Genomic DNA, 23,280 nt, shown 5'->3' with positions numbered 1-23,280 from the left:
GCTTGTTCAGAAGCTTTTTAAGAAGATATAATGTGGGTTACAATGCACACCAATTTCTTGTATGCAATATTTGAGCTGTATGACACTGATGATAAATAGAAGCACTATGTGCTATGTTTTGTAGGGAATTAAATGATCATTCACCTACACCAAAGCCAATTTATATTTTTTTCCAGTCTAAGAACATATTTGACATCTTATATCATTTATCTCTATAGATTTTAGCTTTACAACTCACTTATATAATGTAAAGTCTTTTCAAAGTATTGAACAGGAGCATATTTGTAATATACATGCATTAGCAAAAATGCTTCTAATTAAAGCTATAGCTGTTTCAAAAGAGTATTTAAGTATGCACTGTGCACCAGCATTTTAAACACAGGACTTGCTCAGATAGCCTAATGTGCATGTACCATCTAGTAATGACTCAATTTGTTAATTGCTGACATGATACAAGCTCTGCTGATGATCAGAGCAGCTGCAATATTTACGTTATAGGTGCAGTGAGAATATCTAGCTCTTCTTCACATGCACATGCAGAGAAAAATTTTACCACTAAAACAGTGATAACTTTTACTAGAAGCATTTTTGTCAATACATGTATATTGCAAATATGTTTCTTTCATGTAATTGGCAAGAGTCCATGAGCTAGTGATGTATGGGATATACAATCCTACCAAGAGGGGCAAAGATTCCCAAACCTCAAAATGCCTATAAATACACCCCTCACCACACCCACAATTCAGTTTTACAAACTTTGCCTCCCTATGGAGTTTGTGCTTGATATTCTTCTGTGATATGCGCTTCGCGAGGCCGCAAAATGATAATATTTATTGCGTCATTCTTGGCGCAAAGGTACATTCGGTGATGCAAATTCGCCATTTCCGGCATCTTAGTTGACGCCAGGTTTCTTGCACAAGGTTGCGTCATTTCCGGATGTTGTTAGCGCAAAAAAATTTAATTTTGCGTTGCGCGTCATACTTGGCACCAACTAATTTCATTATTTAAAACCCCATTCCTATATGCCTCTTGCCTTTTTCTATGTTCAGAGGGCTATGCTGTTTGCATTTTTTTCCCATTCCTGAAACTGCCATATAAAGAAATTGATAATTTTGCTTTATATGTTGTTTTTTCTCTTACATTTGCAAGATGTCTCAATCTGATCCTGTCTCAGAAACCACTGTTGGATTCCTGCTGCCTGATAACAGTTCTACCAAAGATAAGTGTATCTGTTGTAAGTTAGCGGAGATTATATCTCCAGCGGTAGTATGTAACTGTTGTCATGATAAGCTTTTACATGCAGGGAATGTATCCATCAATAGTAGTACAATGACTGTTGTTCCTTCAACATCTAATGTACATGATATCCCTGTGAATATAAAAGATTTTATTGCGGATGCAATTCAGAAGGCTTTGTCTGCTATTCCGCCTTCTAATAAACGTAAAAGGTCTTTCAAAACTTCTCATAAAGTTTATGAAATTTCAAATGACCGACAACATACTGGTTTATCCTCCTCTGATGAGGATCTATCTGATTCAAAAGATCCTACCTCAGATATTGTTACTGACAAATCTACTTATCTCTTTAAGATGGAGTATATTCGTTCCTTGTTAAAAGAGGTATTGATTACTTTGGATATTGAGGAAACTAGTCCTCTTGATATTAAAACTAGTAAACGTTTAAATTCTGTTTATAAACCTCCTGTGGTTACTCCAGAGCTTTTTCCAGTTCCTGATGCTATTTCTGATATGATTTCAAAGGAATGGAATAGACCTGGTGGTACTTTTATTCCTTCTGCTAGGTTTAAGAAGTTGTATCCTTTGCCAGCAATTAGATTGGAGTTTTGGGAAAAAATCCCCAAATTTGATGGGACTATCTCTACTCTTGCCAAACGTACTACTATCCCTATGGAAGATAGTATTTTCTTTAAGGACCCTTTATATAGGAAATTTGAATCTTATCTAAGGAAAGCTTATTTATATTCTGGCTATCTTCTCAGGCCTGTCATTTCTATGGCTGATGTTGCAGCTGCATCAACCTTTTGGTTGGAAAGTTTAGCGCAACAGGAAACAGATCCTGATTTGTCTAGCATTGTTCTCTTGCTTCAACATGCTAATCATTTTATCTGTGATAATATTTTTGTTATCATCAAAATTGATGTTAAATCTATGTCTTCGGCTATTTTAGCTAGAAGAGCTTTGTGGCTCAAATATTGGAATGCTGACATGGTATCTAAGTCTAGATTACTATCTCTTTCCAAGGTAACAATTTATTTGGTTCTCAGTTGGATTCAATTATTTCAACTGTTGCTGGGGGGAAGAGAGTTTTTTTTTTACCTCTGGATAAAAGATCTAAGGGTAAATCTAAAGCTTCTAATCGCTTTCATTCTTTTCGACAGAATAAGTAACAGAAAGCCAATCCTTCCCCCCAAAGAATCTGGTTCCAATTGGAAACCCTCTTCAAGTTGGAATAAATCCAAGCCTTTTAAGAAACCAAAGCCAGCCCCCAAGTCTGCATGAAGGTGCGGCCCTCATATGAAGGTGCGGCCCTCATTCCAGCTCAGCTGGTGGGGAGGGGGGGGGCAGATTAAAATTTTTCCAAAACATTTGGGCAGTTTCTGTCCAAAATCAATGGATTCAAAGCATTGTCTCTCAAGGGTATCAAATAGGATTTAGAGTAAGACCTCCTGTGAGAAGATTTTTTTCTCTCACGCGTTCCAGCAAATCCAGTGAAGGCTCAGGCTTTTCTGAAGTGTGTTTCAGATCTAGAGCTTTCAGGGGTAATTATACCAGTTCCCTTTCAGGAACAGGGTCTGGGGTTTTATTCAAATCTATTCATTGTCCCAAGGAAAGAAGATTAATTCACGCCAGTTCTGGATCTGAACATTTTGAACTGTTTTGTAAGAGTGCCAACTTTAAAAATGGTGACTGTAAGGACTATTCTGCCTTTTGTTCAGCAAGGTTATTATATGTCCACGATAGACTTACAGGATGCATATCTTCATATTCCGATTTATCCAGACCATTATCGGTTTCTGAGATTCTCTTTTCTAGACAAGCATTACCAATTTGTTGCTCTTCCATTTGGCCTAGCGACAGCTCCAAGAATTTTTTCAAAAGTTCTCGGTGCCCTACTCTCTGTAATCAGAGAACAAGGAATTGCAGTGTTTCCTTATTTGGATGATATATTGGTACTAACTCAGTCTTTACATTTTGCTGAATCTCACACAAATCAACTAGTGTTATTTCCTCAAAGACATGGTTGGAGGATCAATTTACCAAAGAGTTCCTTGATTCCTCAGACAAAGGTCACCTTTTTAGGTTTTCAGATAGATTCAGTGTCCATGACTCTGTCTCTAACAGGAAAGAGACAAATTAAATTGGTTTCAGCCTGTCAGAACCTTCAGTCTCAATCATTCCCTTCAGTGGCTATGTGCATGGAGGTTTTAGGTCTCATGACTGCAGCATCGGATGCAAACCCCTTTGCTTGTTTTCATATGAGACCTCTCCAGCTTTGTATGCTGAATCAATGGTGCAGGGATTATACAAATATATCACAATTAATATCCTTAAATCCCAATGTTCAACTTTCTCTGACTTGGTGGTTAAATCACCACCGTATAATTCAAGGGGCCTCTTTTGTTTGTCCAACCTTGACTGTAATCACAACGGATGCAATTATTTCAGGTTGGGGAGCTGTCTGGGGATCTCTGACAGCACAAGGGGTTTGGAAATCTCAAGAGGCGAGGTTTGAGTGCTATTTTCAGGGCTCTTTAGGTTTGGCCTCTGTTGAAAAGAGAACCATTCATTTGTTTTCAGACAGACAATATCACAACTGTGGCATATGTCAATCATCAGGGTGGGACTCGCAGTCCCCTAGCTATGAAAGAAGTATCTCGAATACTTTATTGGGCAGAATCCAGCTCTTGTCTAATTTCTGTGGTACATATCCCAGGTGTAGATAATTTGGAAGCGGATTATCTCAGCCGTCAGACTTTACATCCAGGCGAGTGATCTCGCCATCAAGATGTGTTTTTTCAGATTGTTCAGATGTGGGGTTTTCCAGAAATAGATCTGATGGCTTCCCATCGAAACAAGAAACTTCCCAGGTACCTGTCCAGGTCCAGGGATCCTCAGGCGGAGTCGGTGGATGCATTAGCAGTTGCTTGGTTTTACCAACCTGCTTATATCTTCCCGTCTCTAGTTCTTCTTCCAAGAGTGATCTCCAAGATCATGATGGAACATTCATTTCTGTTTCTGGTAGCACTAGCATGGCCTCACAGGTTCTGGTATGCGGACCTTGTCCGGATGTCCAGTTGTCAACCTTGACCACTTTCTTTAAGACCAGACCTTCTGTCTCAAGGACCGTTTTTCCATCAGGATCTCAAATCATTGAATTTGAAGGTATGGAAATTGAACGCTTAGTGCTTAGTCATAGAGGTTTCTCTGACTCAGTGATTGATACTATGTTACAGGCACGTAAATCTGTCTCTTGGAAGATTTATTATCAAGTTTGGAAGACTTATTTTTTATGGTGGTCTTCTCATAAATTCTCCTGACATTCTTTTAGAATTCCTAGAATTTTACAGTTTCTTCAGGATGGTTTGTATTAAGGCTTGTCTGCAAGTTCCTTGAAGGGACAAATCAATGCTCTTTGTTTTATTTCACAGAAAGATTTCTAAGCTTCCTGATATTCACTGTTTTGTTCAGGCTTTGGTCCGTATCAAGCCTTTCATTAAATCAATATCTCCTCCTTGGAGTCTTAATTTGGTTTTGAAGGCTTTACATGCTCCTCCTTTTGAGCCTATGCATTCTTTGGATATTAAACTTCTTTCTTGGAAAGTGTTGTTCCTTTTGGCTATCTCTTCTGCTAGAAGGCTAGAAGAGTTTCTGAATTATCTGCTCTTTCTTGTGTCACCTTTTCTGATTTTTCATCAAGATAAGGCAGTTTTGCAGACTTCATTTACATTTTTACCTAAAGTTGTGAATTCTAGCAACATTAATAGGGAAATTGTTGTCCCCTCTTTGTGTCCTAATCCTAAGAATTTTTTGGAGAGATCCTTACATTCTCTGGATGTTATAATAGCTTTGAAATATATTGAAGCTACTAAAGATTTCAGGAAGACTTCTAGTCTATTTGTTGTCTTTTCCGGTTCTAGGAAAGGTCAGAAAGCTTCTGCCATTTCCTTGGCATCTTGGTTAAAGCTTTTAATTCATAAGGCTTATTTGGAGTCGGGTCAGGCCCCGCCTCAGAGAATCACAGCTCATTCTACTAGATCAGTCTCCACTTCGTCGGCTTTTAAGAATGAAGCTTCAGTTGATCAGATTTGCTAAAGCAGCGACTTGTTCTTCTTTGCATACATTTACTAAATTCTACCGTTTTGATGTATTTGCCTCTTCGGAAGCAGTTTTTGGTAGAAAAGTTCTTCAGGCAGCTGTTTCAGTTTTATTCCTCTGCTTATGTTTTAAGTTTTTTCTTTTCAATTATGAGAAAACTTATTTTTTTGGTTGTGGATTTAATTATTTCAGCGGAAAATGGCTTTTTTTTATTTTATCCCTCCCTCTCTAGTGACTCTTCTGTGGAGTTCCACATCTTGGGTATTACTATCCCATACATCACTAGCTCGTGGACTTTTGCCAATTACATGAAAGGAAACAATTTATGTAAGAACTTACCTGATAAATTCATTTCTTTCATATTGGCAAGAGTCCATGAGACTCACCCCTTTTATGGTGGTTATGTTTTTTTGTATAAAGCACAATTATATTTCCTGTTCCTTTTTGATGCTTTTTACTCCTTTTTCTATCACCTCACTACTTGGCTATTTGTTAAACTGGATTGTGGGTGTGGTGAGGAGTGTATTTATAGGCATTTTGAGGTTTAGGAAACTTTGCCCCTCCTGGTTGGATTGTATATCCCATACGTCACTAGCTCATGGACTTTTGCCAATATGAAAGAAATTAATTTATCAGGTAAGTTCTTACGTAAATTATGTTTTCTATTCAAAGATGTAATTAATCTATGTGCATTTAAATTTTGACCGCAATGTCCCTTTAAGAGGATACAAAATAAATTTAATTGGTGCTCTTAATGTATGGTATCCACAGTTTTTCAGGCTGGTGGTCCGTCCTAATTATTTCTGGAATTAAATTAACATAGTTGAGAACCTACTGCATAGATAGTGTGATCAATATATAAATGTGCACAAAAATAATTTCACAAGAGTATTTAAAAAGTAACTGGACTGTTTAAAGGAGCATCACAAATATTCAAAATTGTTAAAGGAACACTAACCCATCCATTTTCTGCAATGTCATAATGACCTTGCAGTGCAAGCATTCGGTGTGTTCCTTCACTTCTGCCAAAATGGCATCACATATTTTTTTTTAAGCCCTTGTGGCCACATATTGGCTTACTGAATTAGCTGCCCTCTGCCCCTAGCAATGTTTTTTCTGTTTAGACTAAGGGGATGCTTACCCATCTGTCTTATTGAAAAAACATAATTTATACTTACCAGATAAATTTCTTTCCTTTCTGGCAGGGAGAGTCCACAACTTCATTCCTTACTGGAGGCAAACACACTCCAGCCAAAGGTTTAAATATCCCTCCTACTTCCCCTATCTCCCAGTAATTCTGCCTCGGAACCAAGGAAAATTATCTGGTAACCTGTCATGAAGGAATTTATCTGGTAAGCATAAATTATGTTTTCCTTCCATAAGGCAGGGAGAGTCCACGGCTTTATTCCTTACTGTTCGGAAAACTATACCCACGCTGTAGAGGACACTGAAGGAATAACGGGAGGGAACAAAAGAGAGGCGGACCCTATTCTGAGGGCACCACAGCCTGCAAAACTTTTCTCCTGAAAGCTGCTTCAGCCGAAGCAAACACATCAAACTTGTAAAATTTAGAAAAAGTGTGTAAGGAGGATCAGGTAGCCACCTTACAAATCTAATCCATAGAGGCGTCATTCTTAAAAGCCCAGGAGGAAACCACTGTTCTAGTGGGAATGAACCGTTATCCTCTCAGTAGGCTGTCGCCCCGCTGTCTCATAAGCTAAGCGGATGACACTCCTCAACCAGAAAGATAGGGCAGTCGTAGTAGCCTTCTGCCCCTTACGCTTCCCCATATAGATGACAAACAAAGAGGAAGATTGTCTGAATTCCTTAGTAGCCTGAAGATAGAACTTCAAGGCACAATCCACATCTAGATTGTGAAGCAAGCGTTCCTTCACTGAAGAAGGATTAGGACACAAGGAAGGAACAACAATTTCCTGATTAATGTCACGATTTGACACCACCTTAGGGAGAAACCCGAATTTAGTACGTAAAACCGCCTTATCAGCATGGAAAGCAAGATAAGGGGGGTCACATTGCAAAGCACAAATCTCAGAAACTGTGCTCAGAGTCAATAGCCGTCAAAAAAAAGAACCTTCCAAGATAACAATTTAATGTCAACAGTATGCATAGGCTCAAACGGTGCCTGCTGCAAAACACAAAGAACAATATTGATGTTCCAAGGCATAGCCCCAGATCTAAACACAGGTCTGATCCTAGTCAGAGCCTTAACAAACACTGCACATCCGGAAGCTCAGCCAATCTTGTTCAGTAACACCGACAGGGCCAATATCTGTCCCTTCAGGGAACTAGCAGATAGACCCTTCTCCAGTCCATCCTGGTGAAAAGATACAATTCTGGCAACCCTAAACTTATGCCAGGAAAATCCACTTTCTTCACACCAGTACAAGTAAGTCGTCCACACCTTATGGTAGATACGACGAGTAACTGGCTTACAAGTTAGAACCAGAGTGTCGATAACACTCTCAGAAAATCCTCTCTTGGTTAAGACTAAGCTTTCAATCTCCAAACAATCGGCCTCAAAGAATCTAGACCCTGAATTAGCAGATATCTGCTACAAGGTAACCTTCACTGAGGAGATGAGGACATCCCCACAAGATCCGCAAACCACGTCCTTCGCGGCCACGATGGAGCAATCGGAATCACTGGTGCTCGCTCCTGCTCGATGCGAGCCACCAATGCGAGGGAGATGCAGTAATGGAGGAAAAAGATATAAGTTTGAACCTACATGGTACTGATGGTGCATCTATCAGTTCCACCTGAGGATCCCTCAACCTGTACCTGGGTAGCTTGGTATTGAGGAGGGATGCCATGAGATCTATCTCCAGCTACCCCACTCGCTGCATATCTCTGCAAACACCTCAGGGTGGAGAGACCATTCCCCTGGGTGAAAGGATTGCCTGCTGAGGAAGTCCACTTCCCAGTTGTCCACACCCGGAATGTGGATCGCTGACAGCGTACATCTGCGAGTCTACACCCACTCTAGTATCTGAGATTCTGAGATACTTCTCTCATCGCCAAGGGACTTCTCGTTCCCCCCTGATGGTTTATGTAGGCAACCGAGGTTATATTGTCTGATTGGAATCTGATAAACTGGGACGAACCCAGAAGGGGCCAAGCCTTCAAGGCATTGAAGATTGCACAGAGTTCCAATATATTGATCGAAAGGGAGGACTTCTCCTGAGTCCACAGCCCTTTATTATTATTATTTTTATTATCGGTTATTTGTAGAGCGCTATCAGATTCTGCAGCGCCATTGTGCCTTCTTGGCACCCCAAACGGCTCCCCAGCTGGAAAGGCTTGCGTCCGTAGTCACAAGCTCCCAGGATGGTCTCAAGAAGCACATGCCTTGGGACAGATGATCTGGACAGAGCCACCAAGAGAGCGAGTCTCTCGACAGGTTGTCCAGCACAATTTGTTGAGACAGATCTGAATGGTCATTGTTCCATTGTCTCAGCATACATAGTTGTAAGAGTCTGAGATGCAATCAGGCAAAAGGAATGATGTCCATACAGGACACCATGAGTCAGATCACCTCCATACACTGGGCCACTGAGGGTCTCAAGGAGGCCTGGAGGGCAAGACATGCAGTAGTTAGCTTGCAATGTCTCTGAAATTCACCCTGGTATTTGGAGTAAGAGAACTCTTTTCCAAGTTTATCTTCCATCCATGCGATTGTAGAAGACTGAGAAGGGACTCAAAGTGTTCTTTCACTAGATAAAAAGATGGTGCCTGTACCAAGATATTCTTCAGGTAAGGTGCTACTGCAATACCTCGTGTTCTGGCAACGGCTAGAAGAGCCCTCAGAACCTTCAAAAATATCCTTGGAGCAGTTGCTAGGCCAAACAGAAGAGCTATGAACTAGACGTTCTGGTCCGGAAAGGCAAACCTCAAGAACTACAAATGTTCCCTGTGTATCGGAACGTGAAGGTATGCATCCTTCAGGTCTATGGTGGTCATAAACTGTCCTTCCTGAACCAGAGGAAGGATTGACCGTATTGTCTCCATCTTGAAAGAGGGAACACTCAGAAACTTGTTTAGGCACTTTAAGTCCAGAATTGGATGAAAAGTTCTCTCCTTTAGAACCACGAAAAGGTTTGAATAAAACCCCAAACCTCTTTCTGCTGTAGGTACCGGGACAATTACTCCTAGAGAGGAGAGATCCCATACGCAACCTAAAAAGGCAGTCATCTCTTCTGGTCTTATAGACAGTTTGGAGAGTAGGAATCTGCCCCTGGGCGGATGAGATTTGATTCCTATCCGGTGTCCCTGAGATACAACCTCCAGAACCCAAGGATCCTGTACATCCTGGAACCAAGCATCTGAAAAAAGAGACAGTCTGCCCCCTACTCGATCCGATCCTGGATTGGGGTCCGCCCCTTCATGCCGACTTGTTCTTGATGGGCTTCTTAGCCTGTTTGGACTTATTCCAGGACTGAGCCGGCTTCCAAGTACTCTTGGGCTGCTCTGACTTGGATGAGGATTGCTGTCGTTGAGATTTGTCAGAATGAAAGGAACGGAAATTATACCTTATCCCTTAGGCCTATTCTACTTATTCTGCAGTAGGAAGGCACCTTTCCCTCCGGTAACCGTAGAAATAATGGAGCCCAGCCCTGGACCGAATAAAATCTTCCCCTTGAAAGGTGGGCTAGGACTGCAAAGCCAGAAGCCTTTGCATTTAGGCGAATAATCTGCATATTCGCATCACAGATGGAGTTAGCAATTCAGAGCTTTAATTCTCTCCTGAATATCCTTGAGGGGAGTCTCCACCTCAATGAGCTCTGACAGAGTGTCGCACCAGTAGGTAGCTGCACCAGCAACCGCAGCTACAGCTACCGACAGTTAAAATAAAAACCCTGTATGTTGAATCATCTTCCTCAGAAAAGTTTCCATTTTCTTTTCCATATGCTCTATAAAAGAAGAACTATCCTCCAGAGGTATGCTTAGCCAGAGTAGAAATAGTGCCATCCACCTTAGGGATGGAGCCCCACAAATCTAATTGAGAGTCAGGGATCAGGAATATTTTTTTTAAAGTAGACGAGGAGGAAAAAGAAGTTCCTATTCTTTCCCATTCATTACTAATAATGTTCGCCATCTTAACTGGCACAGGAAAAGTCAGAGGGACCTTCCTGTCTTCACAAACTCTGTCTAATTTAGGGATCTTAGGTTCCTCAGGGAGTGTAGCCTAACCTCTAACGTAGACAGAACCTTTAATAAAAAAACGCAGATGCTCCATTTTAAATCTAAAGGAGGATTCCTCCGCTGAAGGAGCTTTAGAAACTGATGTCTCCGAACTCAGAAAGTTCACCCTCTGAAGCTACAGAGGTTAACTCATCCTCGGATAGCTGGGACATAGTAGCTAAATCCAACAAATATTTAGATGATTCTAGGTCAGAAAAACTATGTTTAAGGGAGGTAAGGCACTCAGGGCCGCAGACACCGCCGATTTGTAACTGTGCGCTGTAAAGTTCACAGGAAAAAAGCCCCCTCCAGATGGAGGATTAGTTGAGCCACGGGGAACTGCATGTGAAGCGGGTAGTGTAGAAAGGGTAGTAATCTCTTGGGACACAGATTCCTGAGAGGTAGATGGCTCAGAGGGGCTTATAGCTCTGAGTCTTAGCAGGCTTGTCTCTCTTTTTAGACATTAGAACAGTGCTTAGGCAAATGGAACAAAATTGAGCAGACGGGCACACCACAGCCTCCCACAATATAAACAGGAATTATTAATCAGTACAGAAGGAGCTGAGCCTTCTAATGTAGTATCAGAGTCCTCCATAGCTAAGATATATCCACAGAAGGACAGAGGAAAAAAAAAGATCTTTTTTATTAAAAAAAAAAATGGCACCTTTATAATCCCAATGTCTGGGGCACTCACCACCTCCTAGACCCAGACAGCTAACAGTGAAAATGCTCTCCTTAGGAGTGATGTTCACAGCAGGATCGTAGGAATGTTAAAAGACCGCACCCGGTCATGTGGTGCGTAGGACAGGACTTCCCCTGCTATGAAAAAAGGCGCTAAGCTATTATGAGCTGAGCAACGATCAAAAACAAAAGTAAAACCTGTTTGTTCCAAGCCAAAAGCACACAGTCTATGAGCCCAAAAAAACTCACATTAAAGCTGTTATAAATAACCCCTAGCTGTTCAAATAATCTTCCTGAAGGAACTATTAACCCTTGATCCTATCGAGGCATAAAGGAGTCAAACTGTGACCGTGTATAGCAAAAGTGAATATATAAAACGGTCTTACCCTCCACGATCCATTCTGTGGAACAGGCACAGCCTCTCAAGTGTGACAGTCTTGAAGAGACGCTCTGACATGGACTTGAGTGCATAACAGCAAGCAGTGAAAATTGTCAACACTGATTGTTTAAGAGCTTTAAGGCGACAGTCTTGATGGGTTCACAGAAAAACTTTCCCTGCATCTCCAGACTCTAACTTTCATCAATACTCTCACTGAGAGGTTGATATGATTACTTAAAACTCCAGTCCTTTCTTGAAGGGAATATACCCATTACAGGACTACCCAAATCTTCTGACACTTCTCTGCCACCTCCTATAGTGACGAAAGGCAAAGAATGACTGGGGGATAGGGGAAGTGGGAGGGATATTTAAGCCTTTGGCTGGGGTGTCTTTGCTTCCTCCTGGTGACCAGGTGTTTTTCCCAACAGTAAGGAATGAAGTTGTGGACTCTACCTGCCTTATGGAAGGAAATAGTAGTGTTGCATCTTTGCTTTACAGACAGTGTTGAGTAAGTTTGTGACACATTTTGAACAATTAAGTGTTCTCTTTTGTTTACACAAAAATAGTTTATAGATATGTTGTGAAAATTGTATTATTCCTTCACTGCTTGAGCCTAACAAAAACTGGATCATATGCAGAATTATACTGCTCCTTTGATATTACAATTAAAGTTTAATTTGATTATTTCCTGTCCCTTTATCATAATATTGGCTACAGAAATATTTGTGTTTTATGTGAGTCCTAAGCATTGTATTTTATCTACAACAGTGTATGCTGCTTGTATATTAATTTATTTTGTTATATTCTGATTTCAAGGAAAAATGATCAAGTCAGTCCCAGGAAAACTAATTAAAGAGGTAATTTTTTTATATTCTCGTAGATTGATATATTCATTTAATTCAGTTTTTTTTCAAACCATATTGTTTGCTCTTAATTACAGAAAGGACAGCACCTGGAACTTTTTATCATGAATTTTATAAAGTCTTGTGAATCTCCAAAACCAAAGCCAAGTAGACCTGAACTGACTATTCTGAGTCCCACTTCAGAAAACGATAAAAAGGTACAATGTAGGAGTTAAATTTAATCTTCCATTTACCATACTTGTTTTAATATGTTCTCTTTTTCTTAACCTCTGGGCTGGGCATTTCAGACAAAAACTTCCCCAAAAGACCAGAGCATTTTTATCATTTTTGCCATCACTACATTTAAACAGACAGAGCCTTTTTTATATTAACCTATCAAAACTATATCATTTTTCTTTCATGTAATTAGCAAGAGTCAATGAGCTAGTGACGTATGGGATATACATTCCTACCAGGAGGGGCAAAGTTTCCCAAACCTCAAAATGCCTATAAATACACCCCTCACCACACCCACAATTCAGTTTTACAAACTTTGCCTCCTATGGAGGTGGTGAAGTAAGTTTGTGCTAGATTCTACGTTGATATGCGCTCCGCAGCAAGTTGGAGCCCGGTTTTCCTCTCAGCGTGCAGTGAATGTCAGAGGGATGTGAGGAGAGTATTGCCTATTTTGAATGCAGTGATCTCCTTCTACGGGGTCTATTTCATAGGTTCTCTGTTATCGGTCGTAGAGATTCATCTCTTACCTCCCTTTTCAGATCGACGATATACTCTTATTTATATACCATTACCTCTGCTGATTTTCGTTTCAGTACTGGTTTGGCTTTCTACAAACATGTAGATGAGTGTCCTGGGGTAAGTAAATCTTATTTTCTGTGACACTCTAAGCTATGGTTGGGCACTTTATTTATAAAGTTCTAAATATATGTATTCAAACATTTATTTGCCTTGACTCAGGATGTTCAACATTCCTTATTTTCAGACAGTCAGTTTCATATTTGGGATAATGCATTTGAATCAATTTTTTTCTTACCTTAAAATTTGACTCTTTTTTCCCTGTGGGCTGTTAGGCTCGCGGGGGCTGAAAATGCTTCATTTTATTGCGTCATTCTTGGCGCACTTTTTTTTTGGCGCACAAAAAAATCTTTTTTGTTTCCGGCGTCATACGTGTCGCCGGAAGTTGCGTCATTTTTTGACGTCCTTTTGCGCCAAAAATGTCGGCGTTCCGGATGTGGCGTCATTTTTGGCGCCAAAAAGCATTTAGGCGCCAAATAATGTGGGCGTCTTATTTGGCGCCAAAAAATATGGGCGTCGCTTTTGTCTCCACATTATTTCAGTCTCATTTTTTCTTTGCTTCTGGTTACTAGAAGCTTGTTTATTGGCATTTTTTCCCATTCCTGAAACTGTCATTTAAGGAATTTGATCAATTTTGCTTTATATGTTGTTTTTTCTCTTACATATTGCAAGATGTCTCACGTTGCATCTGAGTCAGAAGATACTTCAGGAAAATCGCTGTCTAGTGCTGGAACTACCAAAGCTAAGTGTATCTGCTGTAAACTTTTGGTAGCTATTCCTCCGGCTGTTGTTTGTATTAATTGTCATGACAAACTTGTTAAAGCAGATAATATTTCCTTTAGTAATGTACCATTGCCTGTTGCAGTTCCTTCAACATCTAAGGTGCAGAATGTTCCTGATAACATAAGAGATTTTGTTTCTGAATCCATCAAGAAGGCTATGTCTGTTATTTCTCCTTCTAGTAAACATAAAAAATCTTTTAAAACTTCTCTCTCTACAGATGAATTTTTAAATGAACATCATCATTCTGATTCTGATGACTCTTCTGGTTCAGAGGATTCTGTCTCAGAGATTGATGCTGATAAATCTTCATATTTAGTTAAAATGGAATTTATTCGTTCTTTACTTAAAGAAGTACTAATTGCTTTAGAAATAGAGGATTCTGGTCCTCTTGATACTAATTCTAAACGTTTAGATAAGGTATTTAAATCTCCTGTGGTTATTCCAGAAGTTTTTCCTGTTCCTAATGCTATTTCTGAAGTAATTTCCAGAGAATGGGATAAATTGGGTAATTCATTTACTCCTTCTAAACGTTTTAAGCAATTATATCCTGTGCCATCTGACAGATTAAAATTTTGGGACAAAATCCCTAAAGTCGATGGGGCTATTTCTACCCTTGCTAAACGTACTACTATTCCTACGTCAGATGGTACTTCGTTTAAAGATCCTTTAGATAGGAAAATTGAATCCTTTCTAAGAAAAGCTTATCTGTGTTCAGGTAATCTTCTTAGACCTGCTATATCATTGGCTGATGTTGCTGCAGCTTCAACTTTTTGGTTGGAGACTTTAGCGCAACAAGTAACAGATCATGATTCTCATAATATTATTATTCTTCTTCAGCATGCTAATAATTTTATCTGTGATGCCATTTTTGATATTATCAGAGTTGATGTCAGGTTTATGTCTCTAGCTATTTTAGCTAGAAGAGCTTTATGGCTTAAAACTTGGAATGCTGATATGGCTTCTAAATCAACTCTACTTTCCATTTCTTTCCAGGGTAACAAATTATTTGGTTCTCAGTTGGATTCTATTATCTCAACTGTTACTGGTGGGAAAGGAACTTTTTTACCACAGGATAAAAAATCTAAGGGTAAAAACAGGGCTAATAATCGTTTTCGTTCCTTTCGTTTCAACAAAGAACAAAAGCCTGATCCTTCATCCTCAGGAGCAGTTTCAGTTTGGAAACCATCTCCAGTCTGGAATAAATCCAAGCCTTCTAGAAAGGCAAAGCCTGCTTCTAAGTCCACATGAAGGTGCGGCCCTCATTCCAGCTCAGCTGGTAGGGGGCAGGTTACGTTTTTTCAAAGAAATTTGGATCAATTCTGTTCACAATCTTTGGATTCAGAACATTGTTTCAGAAGGGTACAGAATTGGTTTCAAGATGAGACCTCCTGCAAAGAGATTTTTTCTTTCCCATGTCCCAGTAAATCCAGTGAAAGCTCAAGCATTTCTGAATTGTGTTTCAGATCTAGAGTTGGCTGGAGTAATTATGCCAGTTCCAGTTCTGGAACAGGGGATGGGGTTTTATTCAAATCTCTTCATTGTACCAAAGAAGGAGAATTCCTTCAGACCAGTTCTGGATCTAAAAATATTGAATCGTTATGTAAGGATACCAACGTTCAAAATGGTAACTGTAAGGACTATCTTGCCCTTTGTTCAGCAAGGGCATTATATGTCCACAATAGATTTACAGGATGCATATCTGCATATTCCGATTCATCCAGATCATTATCAGTTCCTGAGATTCTCTTTTCTGGACAAGCATTACCAGTTTGTGGCTCTGCCGTTTGGCCTAGCTACAGCTCCAAGAATTTTTACAAAGGTTCTCGGTGCCCTTCTGTCTGTAATCAGAAAACAGGGTATTGTGGTATTTCCTTATTTGGACGATATCTTGGTACTTGCTCAGTCTTTACATTTAGCAGAATCTCATACGAATCGACTTGTGTTGTTTCTTCAAGATCATGGTTGGAGGATCAATTCACCAAAAAGTTCATTGATTCCTCAGACAAGGGTAACCTTTCTGGGTTTCCAGATAGATTCAGTGTCCATGACTCTGTCTTTAACAGACAAGAGACGTCTAAAATTGATTTTAGCTTGTCGAAACCTTCAGTCACAATCATTCCCTTCGGTAGCCTTATGCATGGAAATTCTAGGTCTTATGACTGCTGCATCGGATGCGATCCCCTTTGCTCGTTTTCACATGCGACCTCTTCAGCTCTGTATGCTGAATCAATGCTGCAAGGATTACACAAAGATATCTCAATTAATATCTTTAAAACCGATTGTACGACACTCTCTAACGTGGTGGACAGATCACCATCGTTTAGTTCAGGGGGCTTCTTTTGTGCTTCCGACCTGGACTGTAATTTCAACAGATGCAAGTCTCACAGCTTGGGGAGCTGTGTGGGGATCTCTGACGGCACAAGGAGTTTGGGAATCTCAGGAGGTGAGGTTACCGATCAATATTTTGGAACTCCGTGCAATTTTCAGAGCTCTTCAGTCTTGGCCTCTTCTGAAGAGAGAATCGTTCATTTGTTTTCAGACAGACAATGTCACTACTGTGGCATACATCAATCATCAAGGAGGGACTCACAGTCCTCTGGCTATGAAAGAAGTATCTCGAATTCTGGTTTGGGCGGAATCCAGCTCCTGTCTAATATCTGCGGTTCATATCCCAGGTATAGACAATTGGGAAGCAGATTATCTCAGTCGCCAAACGTTGCATCTGGGCGAATGGTCTCTTCACCCAGAGGTATTTCTTCAGATTGTTCAAATGTGGGAGCTTCCAGAAATAGATCTGATGGCGTCTCATCTAAACAAGAAACTTCCCAGGTATCTGTCCAGATCCCGGGATCCTCAGGCGGAAGCAGTGGATGCATTATCACTTCCTTGGAAGTATCATCCTGCTTATATCTTTCCGCCTCTAGTTCTTCTTCCAAGAGTAATCTCCAAGATTCTGAAGGAATGCTCGTTTGTTTTGCTGGTAGCTCCGGCATGGCCTCACAGGTTTTGGTATGCGGATCTTGTCCGGATGGCCTCTTGCCATCCGTGGACTCTTCCGCTACGACCAGACCTTCTGTCGCAAGGTCCTTTTTTCCATCAGGATCTCAAATCCTTAAATTTAAAGGTATGGAGATTGAACGCTTGATTCTTGGTCAAAGAGGTTTCTCTGACTCTGTGATTAATACTATGTTACAGGCTCGTAAATCTGTATCCAGAGAGATATATTATAGAGTCTGGAAGACTTATATTTCTTGGTGTCTTTCTCATCATTTTTCTTGGCATTCTTTTAGAATTCCGAGAATTTTACAGTTTCTTCAGGATGGTTTAGATAAAGGTTTATCCGCAAGTTCTTTGAAAGGTCAAATCTCTGCTCTTTCTGTTCTTTTTCACAGAAAGATTGCTAATCTTCCTGATATTCATTGCTTTGTACAAGCTTTGGTTCGTATAAAACCTGTCATTGAGTCAATTTCTCCTCCTTGGAGTTTGAATTTGGTTCTGGGGGCTCTTCAAGCTCCTCCGTTTGAACCTATGCATTCATTGGACATTAAATTACTTTCTTGGAAAGTTTTGTTCCTTTTGGCAATCTCTTCTGCCAGAAGAGTTTCTGAATTATCTGCTCTTTCTTGTGAGTCTCCTTTTCTGATTTTTCATCAGGATAAGGCAGTGTTGCGAACTTCTTTTGAATTTTTACCTAAAGTTGTGAATTCTAACAACATTAGTAGAGAAATTGTGGTTCCTTCATTATGTCCTAATCCTAAGAATTTTAAGGAGAAATCATTGCATTCTTTGGATGTTGTTAGAGCTTTGAAATATTATGTTGAAGCTACTAAGTCTTTCCGAAAGACTTCTAGTTTATTTGTTATCTTTTCCGGTTCTAGAAAAGGCCAGAAAGCTTCTGCCATTTCTTTGGCATCTTGGTTGAAATCTTTAATTCATCTTGCCTATGTTGAGTCGGGTAAAACTCCGCCTCAAAGGATTACAGCTCATTCTACTAGGTCAGTTTCTACTTCCTGGGCGTTTAGGAATGAAGCTTCGATTGATCAGATTTGCAAAGCAGCAACTTGGTCCTCTTTGCATACTTTTACTAAATTCTACCATTTTGATGTATTTTCTTCTTCTGAAGCAGTTTTTGGTAGAAAAGTGCTTCAGGCAGCGGTTTCAGTTTGAATCTTCTGCTTATGTTTTTCATTAAACTTTATTTTGGGTGTGGATTATTTTCAGCAGGAATTGGCTGTCTTTATTTTATCCCTCCCTCTCTAGTGACTCTTGCGTGGAAAGATCCACATCTTGGGTAATCATTATCCCATACGTCACTAGCTCATGGACTCTTGCTAATTACATGAAAGAAAACATAATTTATGTAAGAACTTACCTGATAAATTCATTTCTTTCATATTAGCAAGAGTCCATGAGGCCCGCCCTTTTTTTGGGGTGGTTATGATTTTTGTATAAAGCACAATTATTCCAATTCCTTATTTTATATGCTTTCGCACTTTTTTTATCACCCCACTTCTTGGCTATTCGTTAAACTGAATTGTGGGTGTGGTGAGGGGTGTATTTATAGGCATTTTGAGGTTTGGGAAACTTTGCCCCTCCTGGTAGGAATGTATATCCCATACGTCACTAGCTCATGGACTCTTGCTAATATGAAAGAAATGAATTTATCAGGTAAGTTCTTACATAAATTATGTTTTTTTAGTAGACAAACCAAAGTATTGGTCTAGGCCCATTTTGCTTTATTTCATGCCACCATTTCACCGCCAAATACTATCAAATAAAAAAAAAGTAAAATTTTTCACAATTTTAGGTTTCTCACTGAAATTTACAAACAGCTTGTGCAGTCATGGCGCACATGGTTGTAAATGCTTCTCTGGGATTCCCTTTGTTCAATAATAACAGACATATATGGCTAATTTTGGTAATTAGAAGGCCGCTAAATGCCGCTGCGCCCCACACTTGTATTATGTCCAGCAGTGATGGGGTTAATTAGGTAGCTTGTAGGGTTAATTTTAGCTTTAGTGTAGAGATCAGCCTCCCACCTGACACATCCCACCCCCTGATCCCTCCCTAATCCCTCTAAAACAGCTCTCTTCCCTCTGCCACCCCACAGTGGTCACCCCCATCTTAAGTACTGGCAGAAAGTCTTCCAGTACTAAAATAAAAGGCTTTCTTTTTAAAGACACGATGAGTCCACGGATCATCATCCTTACTTGTGGCATTACACAAGTAAGGATGATGATTCGTGGACTCATCGTGTCTAAAAAGAAACAAATTTATCAGGTAAGCATACATTTTCTTTTTTTTAATTTCTTTTTTAAATATATTTTCTGCTGTGTAGGATCCCCCCCCAAACAACTCTCTAATCCTCCCCCCTCTACCTATTAGCCGCCGTCTTAGGTATTGGCAGATGTCTGCCAGTACCCAGTTTGCTCTAATTTGTATTTATTTTACCCCAAAAAACTTTTTTTCTGTAGTGTAGCTTATTTTACCCCCCTCATTACCATACCCCCTCCCAGATCGTTTTCCCACCCTCTACCCCACGTTCCACTATAGGAACACCCTCTCCCTGCTTCCCCCTCTTCCCCCTTCCATTCACTGCCGCTGTCGTCACCATCGCTGTCCGATGCAGAGAGGGCCACAGTATTTTTTATGTAGACACTTAAAGCTTTGTTTATGGGCACTTTTAAAATGTTGAAAGTTTATCTATGTGTGTATATATGGCCCTGGGAGTTCAAAAGAGTCTTATTTCTATATATGGCCCTGGGACAGATACTCACTATTCCCCTTGCTTTTTGCGTGCAAATAGTTTGGCTCGCTTGAATTTCCGCTCGTCAAGTTAGAGCGCCCTTGTACATATGCATGTCGGGTTAGCGCACATCTAATCTCATAGTTAGGCTGAACGTGCTTAGTGCTTTTATGTCCAGTATCCCGCCTTGGCCTCTTCCTCTAAGGTCAGACCTTCTGTCTCAAGGTCCTTACTTCCATTCAGATCTAAAATCTCTAAACTTGATGGCATGGAAATTAAACGCTTAGTTCTGAGTCCTAGAGGATTCTGTGATTAACACTCGGAAGCTTGTAAGCCTGTTTTTATGAAAATGTATCACAAAGTTTTAAAAACTTACATTTATTGGTTTATTGACCATAATTTTTTCTGCCATTCTTTTAGAATTCCTAGGATTCTTCAGTTTTTGCTGGATGGTTTAGATAAGGGTTTATCTGCCAGTTCTCTGAAAGGACAAATTTCTGCTCTTTCTGTATTATTTAGCAGGAAGCTCGCTAATCTTCCTGATATTCATTGTTTCGTTCAGTCTCTAGTCCGAATTAAACCTGTTATTAAGCTTATTTCTTTCATGTAATTGGCAAGAGTCCATGAGCTAGTGACGTATGGGATATACATTCCTACCAGGAGGGGCAAAGTTTCCCAAACCTCAAAATGCCTATAAATACACCCCTCACCACACCCACAATTCAGTTTTACAAACTTTGCCTCCCATGGAGGTGGTGAAGTAAGTTTGTGCTAGATTTCTACGTTGATATGCGCTTCGCAGCAGGCTGAAGCCCGGTTTTCCTCTCAGAGTGCAGTGAATGTCAAAGGGATGTGAAGAGACTATTGCCTATTTGAATACCATGGTCTTCCTCTAGGGGATCTATTTCATAGGTTCTCTGTTTCTTCTCCTACCTCCCTTTTCAGATCGACGATATACTCTTATATACTATTACCTCTACTGATTCTCGTTTCAGTACTGGTTTGGCTATCTACTATATGTAGATGAGTGTCTTAGGGTAAGTAAGTCTTATTTCTATTCATGACACTCTAAGCTATGGTTGGGCACTTTATATGTAAAGTTCTAAATATATATGTTAAACTTATATTTGCCATGATTCAGGATAATCAGTATTCCTTCTTTCAGACGGTCAGTTTAATTTTTTTGGGAAAATGCATATGAATTATATTTTTTCTTACCTTAAAAATTTCAATTTTCAATTGACTTTTTTTCTAAATTGCGGGCTGTTAGGCTTGCGGGTGCAGAAAATGCTTCAATTTATTGCGTCATTCTTGGCGCGAGACTTTTTTGGAGCAAAAACTTCGTCATTTCCGGCGTCATAGTTGACGCCGGAAGTTTTCACGTGATCGCGTCATTTTTTGACGTATGTGTGTTGCGGACATTTTTGGCGCCAAAAAATATGGGCGTCATTCTTGGCACCAAAAAATGTGGGCGTTATACTTGGCGCCAAAAATGTGGGCGTCATACTTGGTGCCAGTTTTTTTCACATTATTTCAGTCTCACTTTTTAGTTGCTTCTGGTTTCTAGAGGCTTGTTTTGTTTAGCATTTTTTCCCATTCCTGAAACTGCCATTTAAGGAATTTGATAATTTTGCTTTATATGTTGTTTTTTCTATTACATGTTGCAAGATGTCACTACCTGACCCTGGATCAGAATCTACTTCTGGATAGACGCTGCCTGATGTCGGTTCTACCAAAGCTAAGTGCATTTGTTGTAAACTTTTGGTAACTGTTCCTCCAGCTGTAGTTTGTGTTTGTTGTCATGATAAACTATCAAACGCAGATAATATTTCCATTAGTAATAATCCATTACCTGTTGTTGTTCCTTCAACATCTAATGTTCAGGATGTTCCTGTTAATGTAAAAGAATTTGTTTCTAATTCTATTCGGAAGGCTCTGTCTGTTATTCCTCCTTCTAGTAAACGTAAGAGGTCTTTTAAAACTTCTCATATTTCAGATGAATTTTTAAATGACCGCCATCATTCTGACTTATCTATTTCTGATGAGGATCTATCTGGTTCAGAAGATTCTGCCTCAGATATTGACACTGATAAATCTTCATATTTGTTTAAGATGGAGTTTATTCGTTCTTTACTTTAAGAAGTGTTGATTGCATTAGATATGGAGGAGTCTAGTCCTCTTGACATTAAAACTAATAAGCGTTTAAATTCAGTTTTTAAACCTCATGTAGTTATTCCAGAAGTTTTTCCAGTTCCTGATGCTATTTCAGAAGTAATTTCTAGGGAATGGAATAGTCTGGGTACTTAATTTACTCCTTCTCCAAGGTTTAAGAAATTGTACCCGTTGCCATCTGATAGATTAGAGTTTTAGGAAAAAATCCCCAAAGTTGATGGGGCTATCTCTACTCTTGCTAAACGTACTACTATTCCTACGGCAGATAGTACTTCTTTTAAGGATCCTTTAGATAGGAAGCTTGAATCCTTTCTAAGGAAGGCTTATTTATTCTCAGGTAATCTTCTTAGACCTGCTATTTCTTTGGCTGATGTTGCTGCAGCTTCCACTTTCTGGTTGGAGGCTTTAGCGCAACAAGTGTCAGACTATAATGCTTATAGCATTGTTAAACCTCTTCAACATGCTAATAACTTTGTTTGTGATGCCATTTTCAATATCATTAGAATTGATGTCAGGTATATGTCTTTAGCTATTTTAGCTAGAAGAGCTTTATGGCTTAAGTCTTGGAATGCAGATATGACTTCTAAGTCAACGTTGCTTTCTCTTTCTTTCCAAGGTAATAAATTATTTGGTTCTTAGTTAGACTCAATAATTTTAACTGTTACTGGTGGGAAGGGAGCCTTTTTGCCTCAGGACAAAAAATCTAAAGGTAAATATAGGGCTGCAGAATCGTTTTCATTCCTTTCATCAGAATAAGGAACAAAAGCCTGACCCTTCCCCTAAAGGAACAGTTTCCGTTTGGAAACCTTCTCCAGTCTGGAATAAATCCAAGCCTTTTAGAAAGTCAAAACCAGCTGCCATGAAGGTGTGGCCCTCATTCCAGCACAGCTGGTAGGGGGCAGGTTACGATTTTTCAAAGATGTCTGGATCAATTCGATTCAAAGTCTTTGGATTCAGAACATTGTTCCACAAGGGTACAGAATAGGTTTAGCAGTGAACAAGTGTGGAGATCCCACACAAAACATGTCTGCTGTTTCCTGCACTACCGGATACTCTTTCCTGCTGATGTGAGCATTTTTGCTCCCCTATGGTTTTATCCTGCATTCACCACCAATAAAGAAAATGTTTTTTACCTATACAAGGACTCTTCATTTCCTGTAAGTAGGAGTTGCTGTGGAATTTGCATATACTGGAACTCTGTTTGCGTTCTAACGGGGACGCTTTTCCAGTTGCACCCTCCAACAGGAACAGGCTCCTTTGACGTGTGCACGCTGAAGAAAATGCTGCTGGATATACACGTGGTGCAGGTGAGCGCCGTAGATCTTTTG

At 39.9% G+C, this 23,280-nt stretch overlaps 1 protein-coding gene across 2 annotated transcripts in view; it reads left to right on the top strand.

Moving 5' to 3' along the window:
• Positions 1-23,280, top strand: part of SNX14 (sorting nexin 14) — a 517,711-nt gene that overhangs the window by 348,011 nt on the left and 146,420 nt on the right. For both annotated transcript variants that reach the window (XM_053710493.1, XM_053710492.1), the window contains 2 exons: positions 12,413-12,453; positions 12,537-12,656. In XM_053710493.1, the coding sequence (XP_053566468.1) occupies positions 12,413-12,453; positions 12,537-12,656 (161 nt within the window). The remainder of the gene's footprint in view (positions 1-12,412; positions 12,454-12,536; positions 12,657-23,280) is intronic.

The sequence above is a fragment of the Bombina bombina genome, chromosome 4 (genome assembly GCF_027579735.1).
Source record: "Bombina bombina isolate aBomBom1 chromosome 4, aBomBom1.pri, whole genome shotgun sequence".
NCBI lineage: Eukaryota > Metazoa > Chordata > Amphibia > Anura > Bombinatoridae > Bombina > Bombina bombina.
This window is presented reverse-complemented; position numbering and strand designations above follow the sequence as displayed.